The sequence below is a fragment of the Salvelinus alpinus genome, chromosome 22, assembly GCF_045679555.1.
Source record: "Salvelinus alpinus chromosome 22, SLU_Salpinus.1, whole genome shotgun sequence".
Lineage (NCBI taxonomy): Eukaryota > Metazoa > Chordata > Actinopteri > Salmoniformes > Salmonidae > Salvelinus > Salvelinus alpinus.
This window is the reverse complement of record NC_092107.1, coordinates 31,489,741-31,511,793: the sequence shown is the minus strand read 5'-3', so window position 1 is coordinate 31,511,793 and position 22,053 is coordinate 31,489,741. Positions and strand designations below refer to the sequence as shown.

Below are 22,053 nucleotides of genomic sequence, written 5' to 3'. Positions count from 1 at the left end.
GGCTGTAACTGAACAAAATGTGGAGATTTCAAGGGGTCTGAATATATACACTGCTCAAAAAAATAAAGGGAACACTAAAATAACACATCCTAGATCTGAATGAATGAAATATTCTTATTAAATACTTGTTTCTTTACATAGTTGAATGTGCTGACAACAATATCACACAAAAATTATCAATGGAAATCAAATTTATCAACCCATGGAGGTCTGGATTTGGAGTCACTCAAAATTAAAGTGGAAAACCACACTACAGGCTGATCCAACTTTGATGTAATGTCCTTAAAACAAGTCAAAATGAGGCTCAGTAGTGTGTTTGGCCTCCACGTGCCTGTATGACCTCCCTACAACGCCTGGGCATGCTACTGATGAGGTGGAGGATGGTCTCCTGAGGGATCTCCTCCCAGACCTGGACTAAAGCATCCGCCAACTCCTGGACAGTCTGTGGTGCAACGTGGCGTTGGTGGATGGAGCGAGACATGATGTCCCAGATGTGCTCAATTGGATTCAGGTCTGGGGAACGGGCGGGCCAGTCCATAGCATCAATGCCTTCCTCTTGCAGGAACTTCTGACACACTCCAGCCACATGATGTCTAGCATTGTCTTGCATTAGGAGGAACCCAGGGCCAACCGCACCAGCATATGGTCTCACAAGGGGTCTGAGGATCTCATCTCGGTACCTAATGGCAGTCAGGCTACCTCTGGCGAGCCCATGGAGGGCTGTGCGGCCCCCCAAAGAAATGCCACCCCACACCATGACTGGCCCACCGCCAAACCGGTCATGCTGGAGGATGTTGCAGTCAGCAGAACGTTCTCCACGGCGTCTCCAGACTCTGTCACGTCTGTCACATGTGCTCAGTGTGAACCTGCTTTCATCTGTGAAGAGCACAGGGCGCCAGTGGCGAATTTGCCAATCTTGGTGTTCTCTGGCAAATGCCAAACGTCCTGCACGGTGTTGGGCTGTAAGCACAACCCCCACCTGTGGACGTCGGGCCCTCATACCACCCTCATGGAGTCTGTTTCTGACCGTTTGAGCAGACACATGCACATTTGTGGCCTGCTGGAGGTCATTTTGCAGGGCTCTGGCAGTGCTCCTCCTGCTCAAAGGCGGAGGTAGCGGTCCTGCTGCTGGGTTGTTGCCCTCCTACGGCCTCCTCCACGTCTCCTGATGTACTGGCCTGTCTCCTGGTAGCGCCTCCATGTGGCAGTGTTTTGTTGTTTGCAGGAACCTCTTTGCTGTTTCACCATTTAAGGATTCCAGATTTATCCAGACACTACGCTGACAGACACAGCAAACCTTCTTGCCACAGCTTGCATTGATGTGCCATCCTGGATGAGCTGCACTACCTGAGCCACTTGTGTGGGTTGTAGACTCCGTCTCATGCTACCACTAGAGTGAAAGCACCGCCAGCATTCAAAAGTGACCAAAACATCAGCCAGGAAGCATAGGAACTGAGAAGTGGTCTGTGGTCACCACCTGCAGAACCACTCCTTTATTGGGGGTGTCTTGCTAATTGCCTATAATTTCCACCTGTTGTCTATTCCATTTGCACAACAGCATGTGAAATTTATTGTCAATCAGTGTTGCTTCCTAAGTGGACAGTTTGATTTCACAGAAGTGTGATTGACTTGGAGTTACATTGTGTTGTTTAAGTGTTCCCTTTATTTTTTTGAGCAGTGTATATATATATCCTACCTACAGTACAGTATATCCTACCAAAATATATCCTATATATTTACTTTATATTTTCTAGATCTCCTCTATCATATTGAGTAGTGTATGAGAAAGGCAAGAAAAGGAGAGAAAGTTCCACAATCTACATAATATGATGTTTACGTCTCTCTTTCTCTCATTCATTCCTCTCACTCTCTTTACCTTTGACTCTAGTTTGAGGATATCTTATAATCTTCTATGTGTTATTCATGTCATTCATAACACACCATTACTCTTAGGCCTTGAGTCATGTTATGCTGTGGTTAACTGTGTAATTGGCTTTCAATCAAAAAGATGTTGAATGTTTTCACAGTTGTATCATTGAAGGTACAGTGAGCCTTGACAACAATGATTATCACCCTGAACCACTCGGTTACATTACCACTTTATTATGGGTGTATTGTAACTCACATTTTATGTACTGTTACTCACATTGTATTATGTATTGTAAATTTAAGCTATGTGCAGTACCTGTCACGCCCTGACCGTAGAGATGCTTTTTATGTCTCTATTTTGGTTGGTCAGGGCGTGAGTTTGGGTGGGCATTCTATGTCTGGTGTTCTATGTTGTCCTTGTTTTGTATTTCTATGTGTTTGGCCTGGTATGGTTCCCAATCAGAGGCAACTGTCTATCGTTAGGTGTGTTGGTGGGTGGTTATTTTCTGTTTAGTGTTTTTCGTCACCTTACAGAACTGTTCGTTTGTCGTGTTGTTGTTTTGTTAGAGTGTTCATATTTATTAAAATAACGTATTATGAATACTTACCACGCTGCACCTTGGTCCTCTTCTCCTTCTCCTGACGAAGTTCGTTACAGTACCAGTCAAAAGTTTGGATGTTACCTACTCATTCAAGGGTTTTTCTTTATTTTTACTATTTTCTACATTGTAGAATAATAGTGAAGACATCAAAATGATGAAATAACACATATGGAATCTAGCAGTAACCATAAAAGTGTTAAACAAATCAAAATATAATTTCTACATTGAATACCAAGTGTGTGCAAAGCTGTCATAATGGCAAATAGTGGCTACTTTGAAGAATTTGAAAAGTAAAATATATTTTACTTTTTTGGTTACTACATGATTCCATATGAGTGAATTCATAGATTTTATGTCTTCACTATTATTCTACAATGTAGAAAAAAGTAAAAATAAAGAAAAACCCTGGAATGACTAGGTGTGTCCAAACTTTTGGCTGGTACTGTAACTCAAATCACTATGGCAACAAATAAGGGTTATCACCGTTGACTACCAGTGAGTCACATCAATAGATTGTCCCACTGAACAATAACTCCGAATCAGAGCACTTTATTCTGAAAATACAACCTTTATTCTCCATTTTAATCATGCGTGATGAAATGTTTTTAATATACTGCTTTTTAAAATCCTAATGAAATAGTAATGTGAATGCATGATTAGTTCTGAGTCACAGCACCACCACGTTGATGCCAAATGTGTGTACCCAGACACAAATATAAGTATTTCTAAGTTGATGTCATAATTCATTTCTACTCCTCTCACTTCCTGTGTGAAAGTGTCACATTCTTTAATTTCCTCATCTCTCCCCATCAGCTGTGAGTGGTAGATGTATTACATGGTTTAAGTGCTGGAGGGCTGTTGTAGGAGGTTTACTACAAGTGTGTCTGGGTTAAGTGCCCCGGTCAGTGACGGTAGTAGCAGCTCATCTAGGATGTTAACCCCTGACCTCCGGGTTGTTCAGACTCCACAGAGACTCTCAGGGCTAATCTTGAAAACTCATTGTAAAGCGGCCATCTTTCTGCCCATGCGGTGGTCGTCGTGAGACGGTTATTAAACTTGTCACTTGTGATTCTGAGAAGAACGTCTGTTCCTCATCTCCCTGCCAGAGGTTTGGGAACGACTAATTATCTCAACGGATGGCAGCACCTTCCCGCGGCTGAGAGGATCGACACACACACACACACACACACACACACACACACACACACACACACACACACACACACACACACACACACACACACACACACACACACACACACACACACACACACACACACACACACACACAGGAAGACTCACTCAAATAAACACACACACATCTGCGCACACACACAGACAGACACATAATGTGCATACACACTAGCACACATACAGTTGAAGTCGGAAGTTTACATACACTTAGGTTGGAGTCATTAAAACTCGTTTTTCAACCACTCCACATATCTCTTGGTAACAAACTATAGTTGTCACGTTCTGACCTTTATTTCCTTTGTTTTTGTCTTTATTTAGTATGGTCAGAGCGTGAGTTGGGGCGGGCAGTCTATGTTTGTTTATCTATGTTTTTCTATTTCTGTGTTTGGCCTGATATGGTTCTCAATCAGAGGCAGGTGTTAGTCATTGTCTCTGATTGGGAACCATATTTATGTAGCCTGTTTTGTGTTGGGTTTTGTGGGTGGTTATTTTCAAATCAAATCAAATTTTATTTGTCACATACACATGGTTAGCAGATGTTAATGCGAGTGTAGCGAAATGCTTGTGCTTCAAGTTCCGACAATGCAGTAATAACAAACAAGTAATCTAACCTAACAATTCCACAACTACTACCTTATACACACAAGTGTAAAGGGATAAAGTATATGTACATAAAGATATATGAATGAGTGATGGTACAGAACGGCATAGGCAAGATGCAGTAGATGGTATAGAGTACAGTATATACATATGAGATGAGTAATGTAGGGTATGTAAACATAAAGTGGCATAGTTTAAAGTGGCTAGTGATACATGTATTACATAAAGATGGCAAGATGCAGTAGATGATATAGAGTACAGTATATACATATACATATGAGATGAGTAATGTAGGGTATGTAAACATTATATTAAGTGGCATTGTTTAAAGTGGCTAGTGGTACAATTTTACATAATTTCCATCAATTCCCATTATTAAAGTGGCTGGAGTTGAGTCAGTATGTTGGCAGCGGCCACTAAATGTTAGTGGTGGCTGTTTAACAGTCTGATGGCCTTGAGATAGAAGCTGTTTTTCAGTCTCTCTGTCCCTGCTTTGATGCACCTGTACTGACCTCGCCTTCTGGATGATAGCGGGGTGAACAGGCAGTGGCTTGGGTGGTTGTTGTCCTTTGATCTTCATGGCCTTCCTGTGACATCGGGTGGTGTAGGTGTCCTGGAGGGCAGGTAGTTTGCCCCCGGTGATGTGTTGTGCAGACCTCACTACCCTCTGGAGAGCCTTACGGTTGTGGGCGGAGCAGTTGCCGTACCAGGCGGTGATACAGCCCGACAGGATGCTCTCGATTGTGCATCTGTAGAAGTTTGTGAGTGCTTTTGGTGACAAGCCGAATTTCTTCAGCCTCCTGAGGTTGAAGAGGCGTTACTGCGCCTTCTTCACAACGCTGTCTGTGTGGGTGGACCAATTCAGTTTGTCTGTGATGTGTACATCGAGGAACTTAAAACTTTCCACCTTCTCCACTACTGTCCTGTCGATGTGGATAGGGGGGTGCTCCCTCTGCTGTTTCCTGAAGTCTACAATCATCTCCTTTGTTTTGTTGACGTTGATGTGAGGTTATTTTCCTGACACCACACTCCGAGGGCCCTCACCTCCTCCCTGTAGGCCGTCTCGTCGTTGTTGGTAATCAAGCCTACCACTGTAGTGTCGTCCGCAAACTTGATGATTGAGTTGGAGGCGTGCATGGCCACGCAGTCGTGGGTGAACAGGGAGTACAGGAGAGGGCTCAGAACGCACCCTTGTGGGGCCCCGGTGTTGAGGAACAGCGGGGTGGAGATGTTGTTACCTACCCTCACCACCTGGGGGCGGCCCGTCAGGAAGTCCAGGACCCAGTTGCACAGGGCGGGGTCGAGACCCAGGGTCTCGAGCTTGATGACGAGTTTGGAGGGTACTATGGTGTTAAATGCTGAGCTGTAGTCGATGAACAGCATTCTCACATAGGTATTCCTCTTGTCCAGATGGGTTAGGGCAGTGTGCAGTGTGGTTGCGATTGCGTCGTCTGTGGACCTATTGGGTCGGTAAGCAAATTGGAGTGGGTCTAAGGTGTCAGGTAGGGTGGAGGTGATATGGTCCTTGACTAGTCTCTCAAAGCACTTCATGATGACGGAAGTGAGTGCTACGGGGCGGTAGTCGTTTAGCTCAGTTACCTTAGCTTTCTTGGGAACAGGAACAATGGTGGCCCTCTTGAAGCATGTGGGAACAGCAGACTGGGATAAGGATTGATTGAATATGTCCTTAAACACACCAGCCAGCTGGTCTGCGCATGCTCTGAGGACGCGGCTGGGAATGCCGTCTGGGCCTGCAGCCTTGCGAGGGTTAACACGTTTAAATGTTTTACTCACCTCGGCTGCAGTGAAGGAGAGCCCGCAGTTTTTGGTAGCGGGCCGTGTCAGTGGCACTGTATTGTCCTCAAAGCGAGCAAAAAAGTTATTTAGCCTGTCTGGGAGCAAGACATCCTGGTCCGCGACGGGGCTGGTTTTCTTTTTGTAATCCGTGATTGACTGTAGACCCTGCCACATACCTCTTGTGTCTGAGCTGTTGAATTGCGACTCTACTTTGTCTCTAAACTGGGACTTAGCTTGATTGATTATTTTGTAGAGCCACCTCTTGCAGCAATCACAGCTGCAAGTCTCTTGGGGTATTTGTCTATAAGCTGGCACAACTAGCCAATGGGATTTTTGCCCATTCTTCAAAGCAAAACTGCTCCAGCTCCAGCTCCTACAAGTTGGATGGGTTCCGCTGGTGTACAGCAATCTTTAAGTCATACCACAGATTCTCAATTGCATTGAGGTCTGGGCGTTGACTAGGCCATTCCAAGACATTTCAATGTTTCCCCTTAAACCACTCAAAGGTTTCTTTAGCAGTATGCTTAGGGTCATTGTCCTGCTGGAAGGTGAACCTCCATCCTAGTCTCAAATCTCTGGAAGACTGAAACAGGTTTCCCTCAAGAATTTCCCTGTATTTAGCACCATCCATCATTCCTTCAACTCTGATCAGTTTCCCAGTCCCTGCCGATGAAAAACATCCCCACAGGGGATGGTGTTCTCGGGGTGATGAGAGGTGTTGGGTTTTCACCAGACATAATGTTTTCCTTGATGGCCAAAAAGCTCCATTTTAGTCTCATCTGACCAGAGGACATTCTTCCATATGTTTGAGGAGTCTCCCACATGCCTTTTGGTGAACGCTACACGTGTTTGCTTTTTGTCTTTAAGCAATGGCTTTTTTTCTGGCCACTCTTCCGTAAAGCCCAGCGCTGTGAAGAGTACGGATTGAAGTGGTCCTATGGACAGATACTCCAATCTCAGCTGTGGAGCATTGCAGCACCTTCAGGGTTACCTTTGGTCTCTTTGTTGCCCTCTTTGCCTGGTCCGTGAGTTTTGGTGGGCGGCCCTCTCTTGGAAGTTTGTTGTGGTGCTATATTCTTTCTATTTTTTAATAATAGATTTAATGGTGCTCCGTGGAATGTTCAAAGTTTCTGATATTTTTTTATAACCCAACGCTGATCTGTACTTCTCCACAACTTTATCCCTGACCTGTTTGGAGATCTCCTTGGTCTTCATGGTGCCGCTTGCTTGGTGGTGCCCCTTGCTTAGTGGTGTTGCAGACTCTGGGGCCTTTAAGAACAGGTGTATGTATACTGAGATCATGTGACAGATCACTTAGACACTTAGACTTCCGAAGGTAATTGGTTGCACCAGATCTTATTTAGGGGTTTCATAGCAAAAGGGGTGAATGTATATGCACGCACCACTTTTCTGTTTTTTTTATCAGTTATTTTTTGCATTTCACTTCACCAATTTGGACTATTTTGTGTATGTCCATTACATGAAATCCAAATAAAAATCCATTTAAATTACAGGTCGAAACGCATAAAAATAGGAAAAACGCCAAGGGGGATGAATACTTTTGCAAGGCACTGTATATGCACTGTACGTACATACACATACCGACACACGCACACACACTCTCACACAAGCGAATGTGAGCAAAGAGCTGTCACTCATTAGTATAAGCTGTCATGATGCTTTGTGATTTTCAGTGCCTTCAGAAAGCATTCATACTTATTACCCTTGACTTATTCCACATTTTGTTGTTACAGCCTGAATTCATAACAGATTACATTTGTTTTTTCTCACCCATCTACACACAATACCCCATAATGACAAATTGAAAACATGTTTTGAGAAAGTTATTCAAATTTATTGAAAATGAAATACAGAAATACCATTTACATAAGTATTCACATCCCTGAATCAATACATTGTAGAAGCACTATTGGCAGCGATTACAGCTGTGAGTCTTTCTGGGTAAGTCTCTAAGAGCTTTCCACACTGGATTGTGCAACATTTACCCATTATTCTTTTCAAAATTATTCAAGCTCTGTCAAATTGGTTGTTGATCATTACTATACAATCATTTTCAGGTCTTACCATAGATTGCAAGTATATTTAACTCAAAACTGTAACTCGGCCACGTCAAAACATTCACTGTTTTCTTAGTAAGCAACACCACTGTAGATTTGGCTTGTGTTTTAGCTTATTGTCCTGCTGAAAGGTGAATTAATCCCCCAGTGTCTGGTGGAAAGCAGACTGAACCGGGCTTTCCTCTTGGATTGTGCCTGTGCTTAGCGCCATTCCTTTTCTTTTTGTCCTGAAAACTCCCCCAGTCCTTAATGATATCAAGCATACCCATAACATGATGCAGCCACCACTATGCTTGAAAATATGGAGAGTAATGCTCAGCAACGTGTTGTATTGGATTTACCCCAAACATAATACTTTGTATTCAGGACCAAACAATTTTTTTGTTGTTGCAGTATTACTTTAGTGCCTTGTTACAAACAGAATGCATGTTTTGGAATACTCGTATTCTGTACAGGCTTTCTTCTTTTCACTCTATCATTTAGGTTAGTATTGTGGAGTAACTACAATGTCGTTGATCCATCCTCAGTTTTCTCCTATCGCATCCATTAAACTTTGTAACTGTTTTAATGTCACCATTGGCCTTCCTGTGGAAACTGAGTTAGGATGGACGCCTGTATCTTTGTAGTGACTGGGTGTATTGAGGTACCATCCAAAGTGTAATTAATAACTTCACAATGCTCAAAGGGATATTCAATGTCTGCTTTTTTTTACCAATAGGTACCCTTCCTAGCGAGGCATTGGAAAACCTCCCTGGTATTTGAATCTGTGTTTGAAATTCACTGCTCGACTGAGGGACCTTAGAGATAATTGTACTGTATGTGTGGAGAACAGAGATGAGGTAGTCATTCAAAAAAAGGGTGATCAAATTAAGGTCCTACACCTGTAGTATCGTACACGTGTCACGGTGGAAGCACTACCCTAGGGGTCTGCTGAGGGGGAGAGGAAAGAGCCCCAACGCCAGGCCTAAAAAAGACTAGGATTACCCTGTCATATATAGATACATCTTCCTTTGGATTGGAATGGATTGGTCTACATATTGTCATGTAGCCTACAAGATCCTCTTGTGTTCTGTCTTTATTCGATAATACAGATACTTTTGGTGTGAGATTTTCTACACACCTTGGTCATTTGGATCCAGTTGTGTCTTTTTAGGTTGCCCCTTGCCTATTCTAGATCCTTTTCATCAGCTTTGTGTTGTGTTGTGTTGTGTTGTGTTGTGTTGTACCCAAGGAGCAGGGAGCATGGCTTGAGGCTGGAGCAGGTGTGGCACCATGCCCACTGAACACACACACACACACACAAGCGTACACACACACACACACACACACACACACACACACACACACACACACACACACACACACACACACACACACACACACACACACACACACACACACTCTCGCTCTCTCATAACCCTCACTGGCACTGGAGAGGGAAAGGAAGCCAGGCATCTGTTTTCAACCAGATGTGTTCCTGTGCCACTCCCCCTCCATCTCTCCCTCCCACCTCACCCTTATCCCATCAACCATCCCTCCCTCCAATCCCCAGTGGGGTGTAACATATGTTTGGCCCCGTCCAGAGGGGGGGGGGGGGGGGTTTATGAGAGAGACACGTTAATATGACAGGTCAAGCTGCAGAGGGATTTACTGCTTACCACTGGTGCTGATGCTACATACAGTACTGTCTGGCTGTGGCATTGTTACTGCTGATGCTAGATCTTCGGATGTTTGCACTCACGAGACTCCCAGTTACACAATAAATTTTATTTTTGTTTGATAAATATTAGTTTTATAACAGCTTTTTGGGTTGTGCGTTATGGTCAGAAAACCACATGCTCGTTCCGGTCCTGAAAGGCAGAAGAAAATTCCAAAAAGTATCAGATTCAAAAAATAATACTAACAATATTTATAATCATGCAATCACAAGTGAAATATACCAAAACACAGCTTAGCTTGTTGTTAATCCACCTATCGTGTCAGATTTTGAAAATATGCTTTACAGCGAAAGCAATCCAAGCGTTTGTGAGTGTATCAGTCAATGCTAGAACAGTTAGCCTTAAATTAGCTTGGTCACGAAAGTCAGAAAAGCAATAAAATGAATCGCTTACCTTTGATAATCTTTGGATGTTTGTACTCACTAGACTCCCAGTTACACAATAAATGTTCTTTTTGTTCGATAAATATTAGTTTTATAAGGGCCTCCCGGGTGGCGCAGTGGTCTAGGGCACTGCATCGCAGTGCTAACTGCGCCACCAGAGTTTCTGGGTTCGCGCCCAGGCTCTGTCGCAGCCGGCCGCGACCGGGAGGTCCGTGGGGCGACACACAATTGGGCTAGCGTCGTCCGGGTTAGGGAGGGTTTGGCCGGTAGGGATATCCTTGTCTCATCGCGCTCCAGCGACTCCTGTGGCGGGCCGGGCGCAGTGCGCGCTAACCAAGGGGGCCAGGTACACGGTGTTTCCTCCGACACATTGGTGCGGCTGGCTTCCGGGTTGGAGGCGCGCTGTGTTAAGAAGCAGTGCGGCTTGGTTGGGTTGTGCTTCGGAGGACGCATGGCTTTCGACCTTCGTCTCTCCCGAGCCCGTACGGGAGTTGTAGCGATGAGACAAGATAGTAATTACTAGCGATTGGATACCACAAAAAGGGGGGAGAAAATGGGATAACAATTTTTTTTATTTTTTTTATATATATATATATATATTAGTTTTATAACGAAAAAACGCCATTTGGGTTGCGCGTTATGTTCAGAAAACCACAGCCTCGTTCCGTTCCTGAAAGGCAGACAAATTCCAAAAAGTATCCGTAATGTTCGTAGAAACATGTCAAACGTTTTTTATAATCAATCCTCAGGTTGTTTTTAACATACATAATCGATAATATTTCAACCGGACGGTAACCTATTCAATAAAAGAGAGAAAGAAAATGTCGAGCTACCCCTCTCGCGCGCAGGAACTAATCAAAGGACACCTGACTCGTTTTGAAAGATCTCGCTCATTTTTCAAAATAAAAGCCTGAAACTATGTCTAAAGCCTGGTCACAACCTGAGGAAGCCATTGGAAAATGAATCTGGTTGATACCCCTTTAAATGGAAGAGGGGCGGGCAATGAAACCGGGATAAAAATAAATAAAAAGCACTTCCGGGTTGGATTTCCTCAGGTTTTCGCCTGCAGAATCAGTTTTGTTATACTCACAGACAATATTTTGACAGTTTTGGAAACTTTGGAGTGTTTTCTATCCTAATCTGTAAATTATATGCATATTCTACGATCTGGGCCTGAGAAATAGTCAGTTTACCTTGGAAACGTTATTTAAAAAATATATAATAATCTGGCCCCTAGCGTCAAGAAGTTAAAGAGTTACCATCTCCCGAATTAAACTCTAAAGGTCTTTACCTATCACATCCATAAAACAGTCAATGTATTAAATCATAACCTCTTATCATATCATCATTCTGAACAGTTGTCACGTCATGCATCTGCAAAAAACCCAGCCTTACTCATGAATCAGTACTACACAAATTGGTTTAATTATGTATTTACAAGCTAACTAAATAATAACACAGAATATACATTCACACTTAACACATGAGTAAAAGGTCCCTAATGGACTGACAACATATGGTGGCTTGTTACACAGAAAATGAGAAGGGGGAAGAGAGATAGAGAAAAATTGTATATCATTGATATATTTTAGAACTATTCTCACAGTAATCATAGACTTTGCACACGAACCTCCACCCATGTGGAATAAGAAATCATGAATGTATTTACGTGTGAGTGCCTTTGCACAAAAGCCACGCCCTTGCAGAGCAAGGGGAACAACTACTTCAAGGTATCAGAGCAAGTGAAGTCACTGATTGAAACGCTATTAGCGCGCACCCCCCTAACTAGCTAGCCATTTCACACCGGTTACACCCGACTTGATAAAAAATATATATACACAGTGAGATATGTGGCGAAATAGACCGGCATGCCTCTCCATAGAAAAACAATGGGGGGAGCTCAGGGCAAAAAAATATTTGGGGGCTAGCTTTTGATGACAACTGAGCTAGCTGCCCAGGCTTACATAATCAGAAAGAGGAGATTCTCATGATTAAAATGGTGTCCGACTTGAAAATAATCTAAAAATACACATTCCGAGATATTTGGCAAAATAGATAGACATGCCAGACCGCAGAGTTCCAATAATATTTTTGTTGTTTACATTTTAACTATAAAACAATGTGAGCAGGTCTCATTGCCAACACTAGCAAAGCAGGCATTGTGACGTTGAACAGTAAGCTGGGAATAGAATGTTCGGAAGGCGAGTTGGTGACACGTTCATAATTGTTCATATTTCATATATAACATTAAGGATTGAGACTTCATACCTGTAGTTTAAATACTTTTCAACTTACAATATTGCCTTTATAACCTTTTAATAACATCACACAAAAAAATACAATATGACATTAGTTTTCTATAGATCATTTTTGACCATTCTCCACGTTCTTATGGTAGAAATATTGTTCCAGTATTCGCTTTTTGAACGTGTTAGAGTTTCGGCGGGATAAAGTCTGTTAACAAAGAACATTCCTTGGTGGATTTTGGAGAGGGAGATCTCTCTTCTCCTGTAATTTACAACAGGGTGTGAACTGTCAACCCCCACCAGCTCCCTCCTCCTCTCTGCTGTGGGTGAGAGAGGTCTGGTTACTGTCAACCATTGCTAAGCTGATTTACGCCATTGGATCCTCACTGGACAGTCATGACACTGTCTGGCTGTGGCACTGTTAATGCTGGGGCTTGCACTTAGCATTACCCTATCTGGCTGTGGCACTGTTACTGCTGAGGCTAACACTTAGCATTACCCTGTCTGGCTGTGGCCTGTTACTGCTGAGGCTAGCAGTTAGCATTATCCTGTCTGGCTGTGGCCTGTTACTGCTGAGGCTAGCACTTAGCATTACCCTGTCTGGCTGTGGCCTGTTACTGCTGAGGCTAGCACTTAGCATTACCGTTAGCACAGTTGATGGCTGATTTATAATGGTTATTATGTGTGTGTGTGTGTTCTGTCCATGATTGGGTGGGGGGGTGTAGACTTGCAAGTGTTTGTGTGTGTTCAAATGGAAAGAAACAAAGTGCCCACTGGCTATGTGGCACAGAGAGATAAGATGGTGTGAAAATGCATTATGGAGGCGTCCAGCCTCCTGCTGTCTCCTGTTGTTGTCAATGTGGAATCACTGGCCCAGAAGATGTCTGACAGGGTTTAGGATCTGACGCGAAGAGGATAACTCCAGTGTTATCATGATTGGCATTATCTTAATCCTAAACAATGTACCAGGTCTGTTGTGCTTTTCTCACACAGCTCACTGGGATAGTGTTGTCATTGTCTGTTTGTTTCTCAAGCTCAGCAAACTTAATTTTTGTGACCTCAATCCATCACCCTCTTGTCAATGAATAAATCAGTCAATTGATTATGCAATCAGTTGACTTATTCTACATGACCAGAGGAAGAGTATTGATTAACACATTGTGGGTTAATAGTTGTTTCAATTCAAGATACAAGTACTTTACTAAGTGATGAATGGGGTGTCTCTGATGTGGTACAATAAAAATACAAAATGTATAAAACTGATGTATAGAAGCAGAATACCTTGGTATCATTAGGCTAACTAGCTAGAATGTTATTCATTAGCAGGTAGTAGATTACCTTGCTATCATTGGGTTAACTAGCCAGAGGGTTATTCATTAGTAGGTAGTAGATTACTTTGGTATCATTGGGTTAACTAGCCAGAATGTTATTCATTAGCAGGTAGTAGATTACTTTGGTATCATTGGGTTAACTAGCCAGAGGGTTATTCATTAGCAGGTAGTAGATTACCTTGCTATCATTGGGTTAACTAGCCAGAGGGTTATTCATTAGCAGGTAGTAGATTACCTTGCTATCATTGGGTTAACTAGCCAGAGGGTTATTCATTAGCAGGTAGTAGATTGCCTTGATATCATTGGGTTAACTAGCCAGAGGGTTATTCATTAGCAGGTAGTAGATTACCTTGCTATCATTGGATTAACTAGCCAGAGGGTTATTTGTTAGTAGGTAGTAGATTACCTTGGTATCATTGGGTTAACTAGCCAGAGGGTTATTCGGTAGTTGGTAGTAGATTACCTTGCTATCATTGGGTTAACTAGCCAGAGGGTTATTCATTAGCAGGTGGTAGATTACCTTGCTATCATTGGGTTAACTAGCCAGAGGGTTATTTGTTAGTAGGTAGTAGATTACCTTGGTATCATTGGGTTAACTACCCAGAGGGTTATTCATTAGCAGGTGGTAGATTACCTTGGTATCATTGGGTTAACTAGCCAGAGGGTTATTCGGTAGTAGGTAGTAGATTACCTTGCTATCATTGGGTTAACTAGCCAGATGTTTATTCATTAGTAGGTAGTAGATTACCTTGGTATCATTGGGTTAACTACCCAGAGGGTTATTCATTAGCAGGTGGTAGATTACCTTGCTATCATTGGGTTAACTAGCCAGAGGGTTATTCATTAGCAGGTAGTAGATGACCTTGCTATCATTGGGTTAACTACCCAGAGGGTTATTCATTAGCAGGTGGTAGATTACCTTGCTATCATTGGGTTAACTAGCCAGAATGTTATTCATTAGCAGGTGGTAGATTACCTTGGTATCATTGGGTTAACTAGCCAAAGGGTTATTCGTTAGTAGGTGGTAGATTACCTTGGTATCATTGGGTTAACTAGCCAGAGGGTTATTCGGTAGTTGGTAGTAGATTACCTTGGTATCATTGGGTTAACTAGCCAAAGGGTTTATCATTAGTAGGTAGTAGATTACCTTGGTATCATTGGGTTAACTAGCCAAAGGGTTATTCGTTAGTAGGTAGTAGATTACCTTGGTATCATTGGGTTAACTAGCCAGAGGGTTATTCATTAGTAGGTATAGATTACCTTGCTATCATTGGGTTAACTAGCCAGATGTTTATTCATTAGTAGGTAGTAGATTACCTTGGTATCATTGGGTTAACTAGCCAGAGGGTTATTCGTTAGTAGGTGGTAGATTACCTTGGTATCATTGGGTTAACTACCCAGAGGGTTATTCATTAGCAGGTGGTAGATTACCTTGCTATCATTGGGTTAACTAGCCAGAGGGTTATTCATTAGTAGGTAGTAGATTACCTTGCTATCATTGGGTTAACTAGCCAGATGTTTATTCATTAGTAGGTAGTAGATTACCTTGCTATCATTGGGTTAACTAGCCAGATGTTTATTCATTAGTAGGTAGTAGATTACCTTGCTATCATTGGGTTAACTAGCCAGATGTTTATTCATTAGTAGGTAGTAGATTACCTTGGTATCATTGGGTTAACTAGCCAGAGGGTTATTCATTAGTAGGTAGTAGATTACCTTGGTATCATTGGGTTAACTAGCCAGAGGGTTATTCGTTAGTAGGTGGTAGATTACCTTGGTATCATTGGGTTAACTAGCCAGATGTTTATTCATTAGTAGGTGGTAGATTACCTTGGTATCATTGGGTTAACTAGCCAGAGGGTTATTCATTAGTAGGTAGTAGATTACCTTGCTATCATTGGGTTAACTAGCCAGAGGGTTATTCGTTAGTAGGTGGTAGATTACCTTGGTATCATTGGGTTAACTAGCCAGATGTTTATTCATTAGTAGGTAGTAGATTACCTTGGTATCATTGGGTTAACTAGCCAGAGGGTTATTCATTAGTAGGTAGTAGATTACCTTGCTATCATTGGGTTAACTAGCCAGAGGGTTATTCATTAGTAGGTGGTAGATTACCTTGCTATCATTGGGTTAACTAGCCAGATGTTTATTCATTAGTAGGTAGTAGATTACCTTGCTATCATTGGGTTAACTAGCCAGATGTTTATTCATTAGTAGGTGGTAGATTACCTTGGTATCATTGGGTTAACTAGCCAGAGGGTTATTCAATCCCTCACCTTAACCACAACAGCATATAAAAGAAACCTCAACCAACCGGCTCTTACTGCTTCTGCAGTATTTCCCAACCCAGTCCTTGGGTCCCCCAGCCATTCCATATGTTGTATTCCACCACCAGCTCACATGTATGAACCAAACAATGGTCTTGATGATCATCTGAATCAGATGTGTTGAGGGTGGTATTACTGCGGTGAAGGGAACCCCAATACCTTGTTGGGAAACCCTGCATGCCATTCCTTAGATTTCTCGTATCCATTCTATAAAAACGTTATCCTGCCTTGACCTTTGGCTCTTTTCTCCCCTGTCCTCTCTGTCTCCCCCTGCTGTCCACAGGGCGGTGGTACACATCCAGGTGAATGATGTGAATGAGTTCTCTCCAGTGTTCCGGGAGGCCCAGTACCATGCGGCGGTGACAGAGGGGAAGATCTATGACAACATACTGCAGGTGGAGGCTACAGACCAGGACTGTTCTCCACAGTACAGCCAGATCTGTAACTACCAGATCACCACCACCAACACACCCTTCGCCATCGACCGCAATGGTTAGTAAACGCAATGGACCGCATCCTGACCACACACACATTCGCAAGTGCACACACACACACACACACACACACACACACACACACACACACACACACACACACACACACACACACACACACACACACACACACACACACACACACACATTGACAGATTGATACATTGACAGAGAGAGAGACTGAAAGAGACAGAGACTAAGAGATAGGGAGAGAGATAGGGAGAGAGAGAGTGAGAGAGAAAAACTGACGGAGAGCGAGACAGACTGAGACAGAGAGAGACTGAGACTGTGACTGAGAGAGACTGAGAGATAGGGAGAGAGATAGAGAGAGAGAGAGAGAGAGAGAGAGGGAGTGAGTGAGGACGGGGTATTAGGGCAGAACAGGAGACGGATAGAAAAGAGAAAAACAAAACAGGAGAGACATAATGGATGAAAAGTGAGATCAAAGAGAAATGTAGAAAAACAACCTGCTGAGAGAGGAGAAGGATAGAGAGAGAAGACGAGGACATAGAGGAGGAGGATAGAGAGAGAAGACGAGGACATAGAGGAGGAGGATAGAGAGAGAAGACGAGGACATAGAGGAGGAGGATAGAGAGAGAAGACGAGGACATAGAGGAGGAGGATAGAGAGAGAAGACGAGGACATAGAGGAGGAGGATAGAGAGAGAAGACGAGGACATAGAGGAGGAGGATAGAGAGAGAAGACGAGGACATAGAGGAGGAGGATAGAGAGAGAAGACGAGGAAAGAGAGGAGGAGGATAGAGAGAGAAGACGAGGACATAGAGGAGGAGGATAGAGAGAGAAGACGAGGAAAGAGAGGAGGAGGATAGAGAGAGAAGATGAGGAAAGAGAGGAGGAGGATAGAGAGAGAAGACGAGGAAAGAGAGGAGGAGGATAGAGAGAGAAGACGAGGAAAGAGAGGAGGAGGATAGAGAGAGAAGACGAGGACAGAGAGGAGGAGGATAGAGAGAGAAGACGAGGACAGAGAGGAGGAGGATAGAGAGGGAAGATGAGGACAGAGAGGAGGAGGATAGAGGAAGAAGACGAGGACAGAGAGGAGAAGGATAGAGGGAGAAGACGAGGACAGAGAGGAGGAGGATGGAGAGGGAAGACGAGGACAGAGAGGAGGAGGATAGAGGAAGAAGACGAGGACAGAGAGGAGAAGGATAGAGGGAGAAGACGAGGACAGAGAGGGGGAGGATAGAAGGAGAAGACGAGGACAGAGAGGGTGAGGATAGAAGGAGAAGACGAGGACAGAGAGGAGGAGGATAGAGGGAGAAGACGAGGACAGAAAGGAGGAGGATAGAGGAAGAGAGGCTGTTGTCTGTCATTGGTAAACGCAGGGGGGGGTCAAACTTCATTTATTAGCTTTGCACAGTTGTCAGCCGACACAGAGCGTTTTGGCTGCTGACACGTGTAAGTTGACGTTATAATTGAAGGCAGGGGAATAGGCATCTCTGTCAGGTGGAAAGCACTCTGCGTTATTATGTGTGAGTGAGTGGGTGTGTGTGTCTGACAGATGAGGCGAGACACACAGTGAAATTGGATGAGGCAGCAGAACACAACAACAGTACGTGCAGGTAGAGAGGTACTGTATGTAGGGATATGAGCTGTGATGGAGAGATGGAGACACTAGTTTAGGGAGAATAGAAAGGATAGTGAATGTATGAAAAAGAGGAACATCTGCCTTTACAGGTAACAACTGTTAACAAGTTGACATAGCTGTAAAGAAGCAGTAAAGGTTAAGACCACCACCAACACCAATGCCATCGACCGCAATGGTTAGTAAACGCAATGGACCGCATCATCAAATCAAATATTATTTGTCACATGCGCCGAATACAACAGGTGTAGACCTTACAGTGAAATGCTTACTTACAAGCCCTAACCAACAATGCAGTTCAATATAATTTTTTTTAATGAAAAATATCTCCCCAAAAAACTACAAAAGAAATAAGAATAAGAAATGAAAGTAACAAATAATTAAAGAGCAGCAGTAAAATAACAATTGTGAGGCTATATACAGGGGGTACCGGTACAGAGTCAATGTACGGGGGCACAGGTTAGTCGAGGTAATTGAGGTAATATGTACATGTAGGTAGAGTTATTAAAGTGACTATGCAGAGATAATAAACAGAGAGAATCAGCAGTGAAAAAGAGGGGGGGTGCAAAAAAAAAATCTGATTAGATGTTCAGCAGTCTTATGGCTTGTGGGTAGAAGCTGTTTAGAAGCCCCTTGGACCTAGACTTGGTGCTCCGGTACCGCTTGCCATGCGGTGGCAGAGAGAACAGTCTATGACGAGGGTGGCTGGAGTCTTTGGCAATTTTTAGGGCTTTCCTCTGACACCGCCTGGTATAGAGGTCCTGAATGGCAGGAAGCTTGGCCCTGGTGATGTGCTGGGAGGTACGCACTACCCTCTGCAGCGCCTTGCGGTCGGAGGCCGAGCAGTTGCCATACCAGGCAGTGATGCAAACAACAGGTGTACAGTTAAAATTGGCAAAAAACACACACATTTCTTTCCACAGGGCTGTTTGCTGATGATCTGGTGCTTCTGTCACCAACCAAGGAGAGCCTACAGCAGCACCTAGATCTTCTGCACAGGTTCTGTCAGAACTGGGACCTGACAGTAAATCTCAGTAAGACCAAAATAATGGTGTTCCAAAAAAGGTCCAGTTGCCAGGACCACAAATGACAAATTCCATCTTGACACCGTTGCCCTAAAGCACACAAAAAACTATACTTTGGCATCAGCATCATCGCCACAGGTAACTTCCACAAAGCTGTGAACGATCTGAGAGAGAAGGCAAGAAGGGCATTCTATGCCATCAAAAGGGATCATAACATTTGACATATCAATTAGGATCTGGCTAAAAATACTTGAATCAGTTATAGAACCCATTGCCCTTATGGTTGTGAGGTCTGGGGTCCGCTCACCAACCAAGAACTCACAAAATGGGACAAACACCATATTGAGACTCTGCATGCAGAATTCTGCAAAAATATCCACCGTGTACAATGTAAAATACCAAATAATACATGCAGAGCAGAATTAGGCAGATACCCGCTAATTATCAAAATCCAGAAAAGAGCCGTTAAAATCTACAACCACCTGAAAGGAAGCTATTCATAAACCTTGCATAACAAATACATCACCTACAGAGAGATGAACCTGGAGAAGAGTCCACTAAGCAAGCTGGTCCTAGGGCTCTGTTCACAAACACAAACACACCCCACAGAGCCCCAGGACAGCAGCACAATTAGACCCAACCAAATCATGAGAAAACAAAAAGATAATGATTTACAAAAAATTTACAAAAAAACAGAGCAAATGAGAATGCTATTTGGCCCTAAACATTGGCCGAATACCTGACCACGTTGACTGACGCAAACTTAAGGAAATCTTTGACTGTACAGACTCAGTGAGCATAACCTTGTTATTGAGAAAGGCCTCCGAAGGCAGACCTGGCTCTCAAGAGAAGACAAGCTATGTGTACACTGCCCCCAAAATGAGGTGGAAACTGAGCTGCACTTCCTAACCTCCTGCCATTTGTATGGCAATATTAGAGACACATATTTCCCTCAGATTACACACACCCACATTTTTTTTTTTAACAAATCCAATTTTGATACCACAGTGCAATCGCAGCAGCAGTCGCTATTTGCACATCGTTACAACACTGTATATAGACATCATATGACATTTGCAATGTCTTTATTCTTTTGCAACTTTTGTGAGTGTAATGTTTATTGTTCATTTTTTTATGTTAAATTCACCTTTGTTTATTATCTATTTCACTTGCTTTGGTAATGTAAACATATGTTTCCCATGCCAATAACGCCCTTTGAATTGAGAGAGAGAGAGAGAGATCTTAATTGGCCTAATTGTCAACTTGTTAACAGTTGTCACCTTTAAAGGCAGATGTTCCTCTTTTTCATACATTCACAATCCTTTCTATTCTCCCTAAACTAGTGTCTCCATCTCTCCATCACAGCTCATATCCCTACATACAGTACCTCTCTAACTGCACGTACTGTTGTTGTGTTCTGCTGCCTCATTGCATTTCACTGTGTGCTGCCTCATCTGTCAGACACACACACACCCTGTTCTCATCAGCCTTAAGTTAGGACTACACACAGCACATTAGGACTACACACACACACACACACACACACACACACACACACACACACACACACACACACACACACACACACACACACACACACACACACACACACACACACACACACACACACACACACAGAGTCTTGTACAGCTACACACACACACACACACACACACACACACACACACCCACACCCACACACACACACACACACACACACACACACACACACACACACACACACACACACACACACACACACACACACACACACACACACACATAGTCATGCTTTGTCCTGTGGAAGGCAATGATTGCGTCATTTCTTATTCAGTTCGTATGATGGACAGTAGCCGATTGATTGTGACCTTCCATGACCTCTGACCTCTCCTGTCCTCTGTAGATAACATCAGGAACACAGAGAAGCTGACCTCTGACCTCTCCTGTCCTCCATAGGTAACATCAGGAACACAGCGAAGCTGACCTCTGACCTCTTCTGTCCTCCGTAGGTAACATCAGAAACACAGAGAAGCTGACCTCTGCCCTCTCCTGTCCTCCGTAGGTAACATCAGAAACACAGAGAAGCTGACCTCTGACCTCTCCTGTCCTCCGTAGGTAACATCAGAAACACAGAGAAGCTGACCTCTGACCTCTCCTGTCCTCCGTAGGTAACATCAGGAACACAGAGAAGCTGACCTCTGACCTCTCCTGTCCTCCGTAGGTAACATCAGGAACACAGAGAAGCTGACCTCTGACCTCTCCTGTCCTCTGTAGGTAACATCAGAAACACAGAGAAGCTGACCTCTGACCTCTCCTGTCCTCCGTAGGTAACATCAGAAACACAGAGAAGCTGACCTCTGACCTCTCCTGTCCTCCGTAGGTAACATCAGAAACACAGAGAAGCTGACCTCTGACCTCTCCTGTCCTCCGTAGGTAACATCAGGAACACAGAGAAGCTGACCTCTGCCCTCTCCTGTCCTCCGTAGGTAACATCAGGAACACAGAGAAGCTGACCTCTGACCTCTCCTGTCCTCCGTAGGTAACATCAGGAACACAGAGAAGCTGACCTCTGACCTCTCCTGTCCTCCGTAGGTAACATCAGAAACACAGAGAAGCTGACCTCTGCCCTCTCCTGTCCTCCGTAGGTAACATCAGAAACACAGAGAAGCTGACCTCTGACCTCTCCTGTCCTCCGTAGGTAACATCAGAAACACAGAGAAGCTGACCTCTGACCTCTCCTGTCCTCCGTAGGTAACATCAGGAACACAGAGAAGCTGACCTCTGAC

General features: G+C 43.6%; 1 protein-coding gene across 1 annotated transcript in view; it reads left to right on the top strand.

Annotated features, from left to right (window-relative positions):
• The window catches only part of LOC139549429 (calsyntenin-2-like), a 668,250-nt gene that overhangs the window by 391,573 nt on the left and 254,624 nt on the right, over positions 1 to 22,053 (top strand). Inside the window, exon 4 of the mRNA XM_071359924.1 lies at positions 16,429 to 16,637. Within this exon, the coding sequence (XP_071216025.1) occupies positions 16,429 to 16,637 (209 nt within the window). The remainder of the gene's footprint in view (positions 1 to 16,428; positions 16,638 to 22,053) is intronic.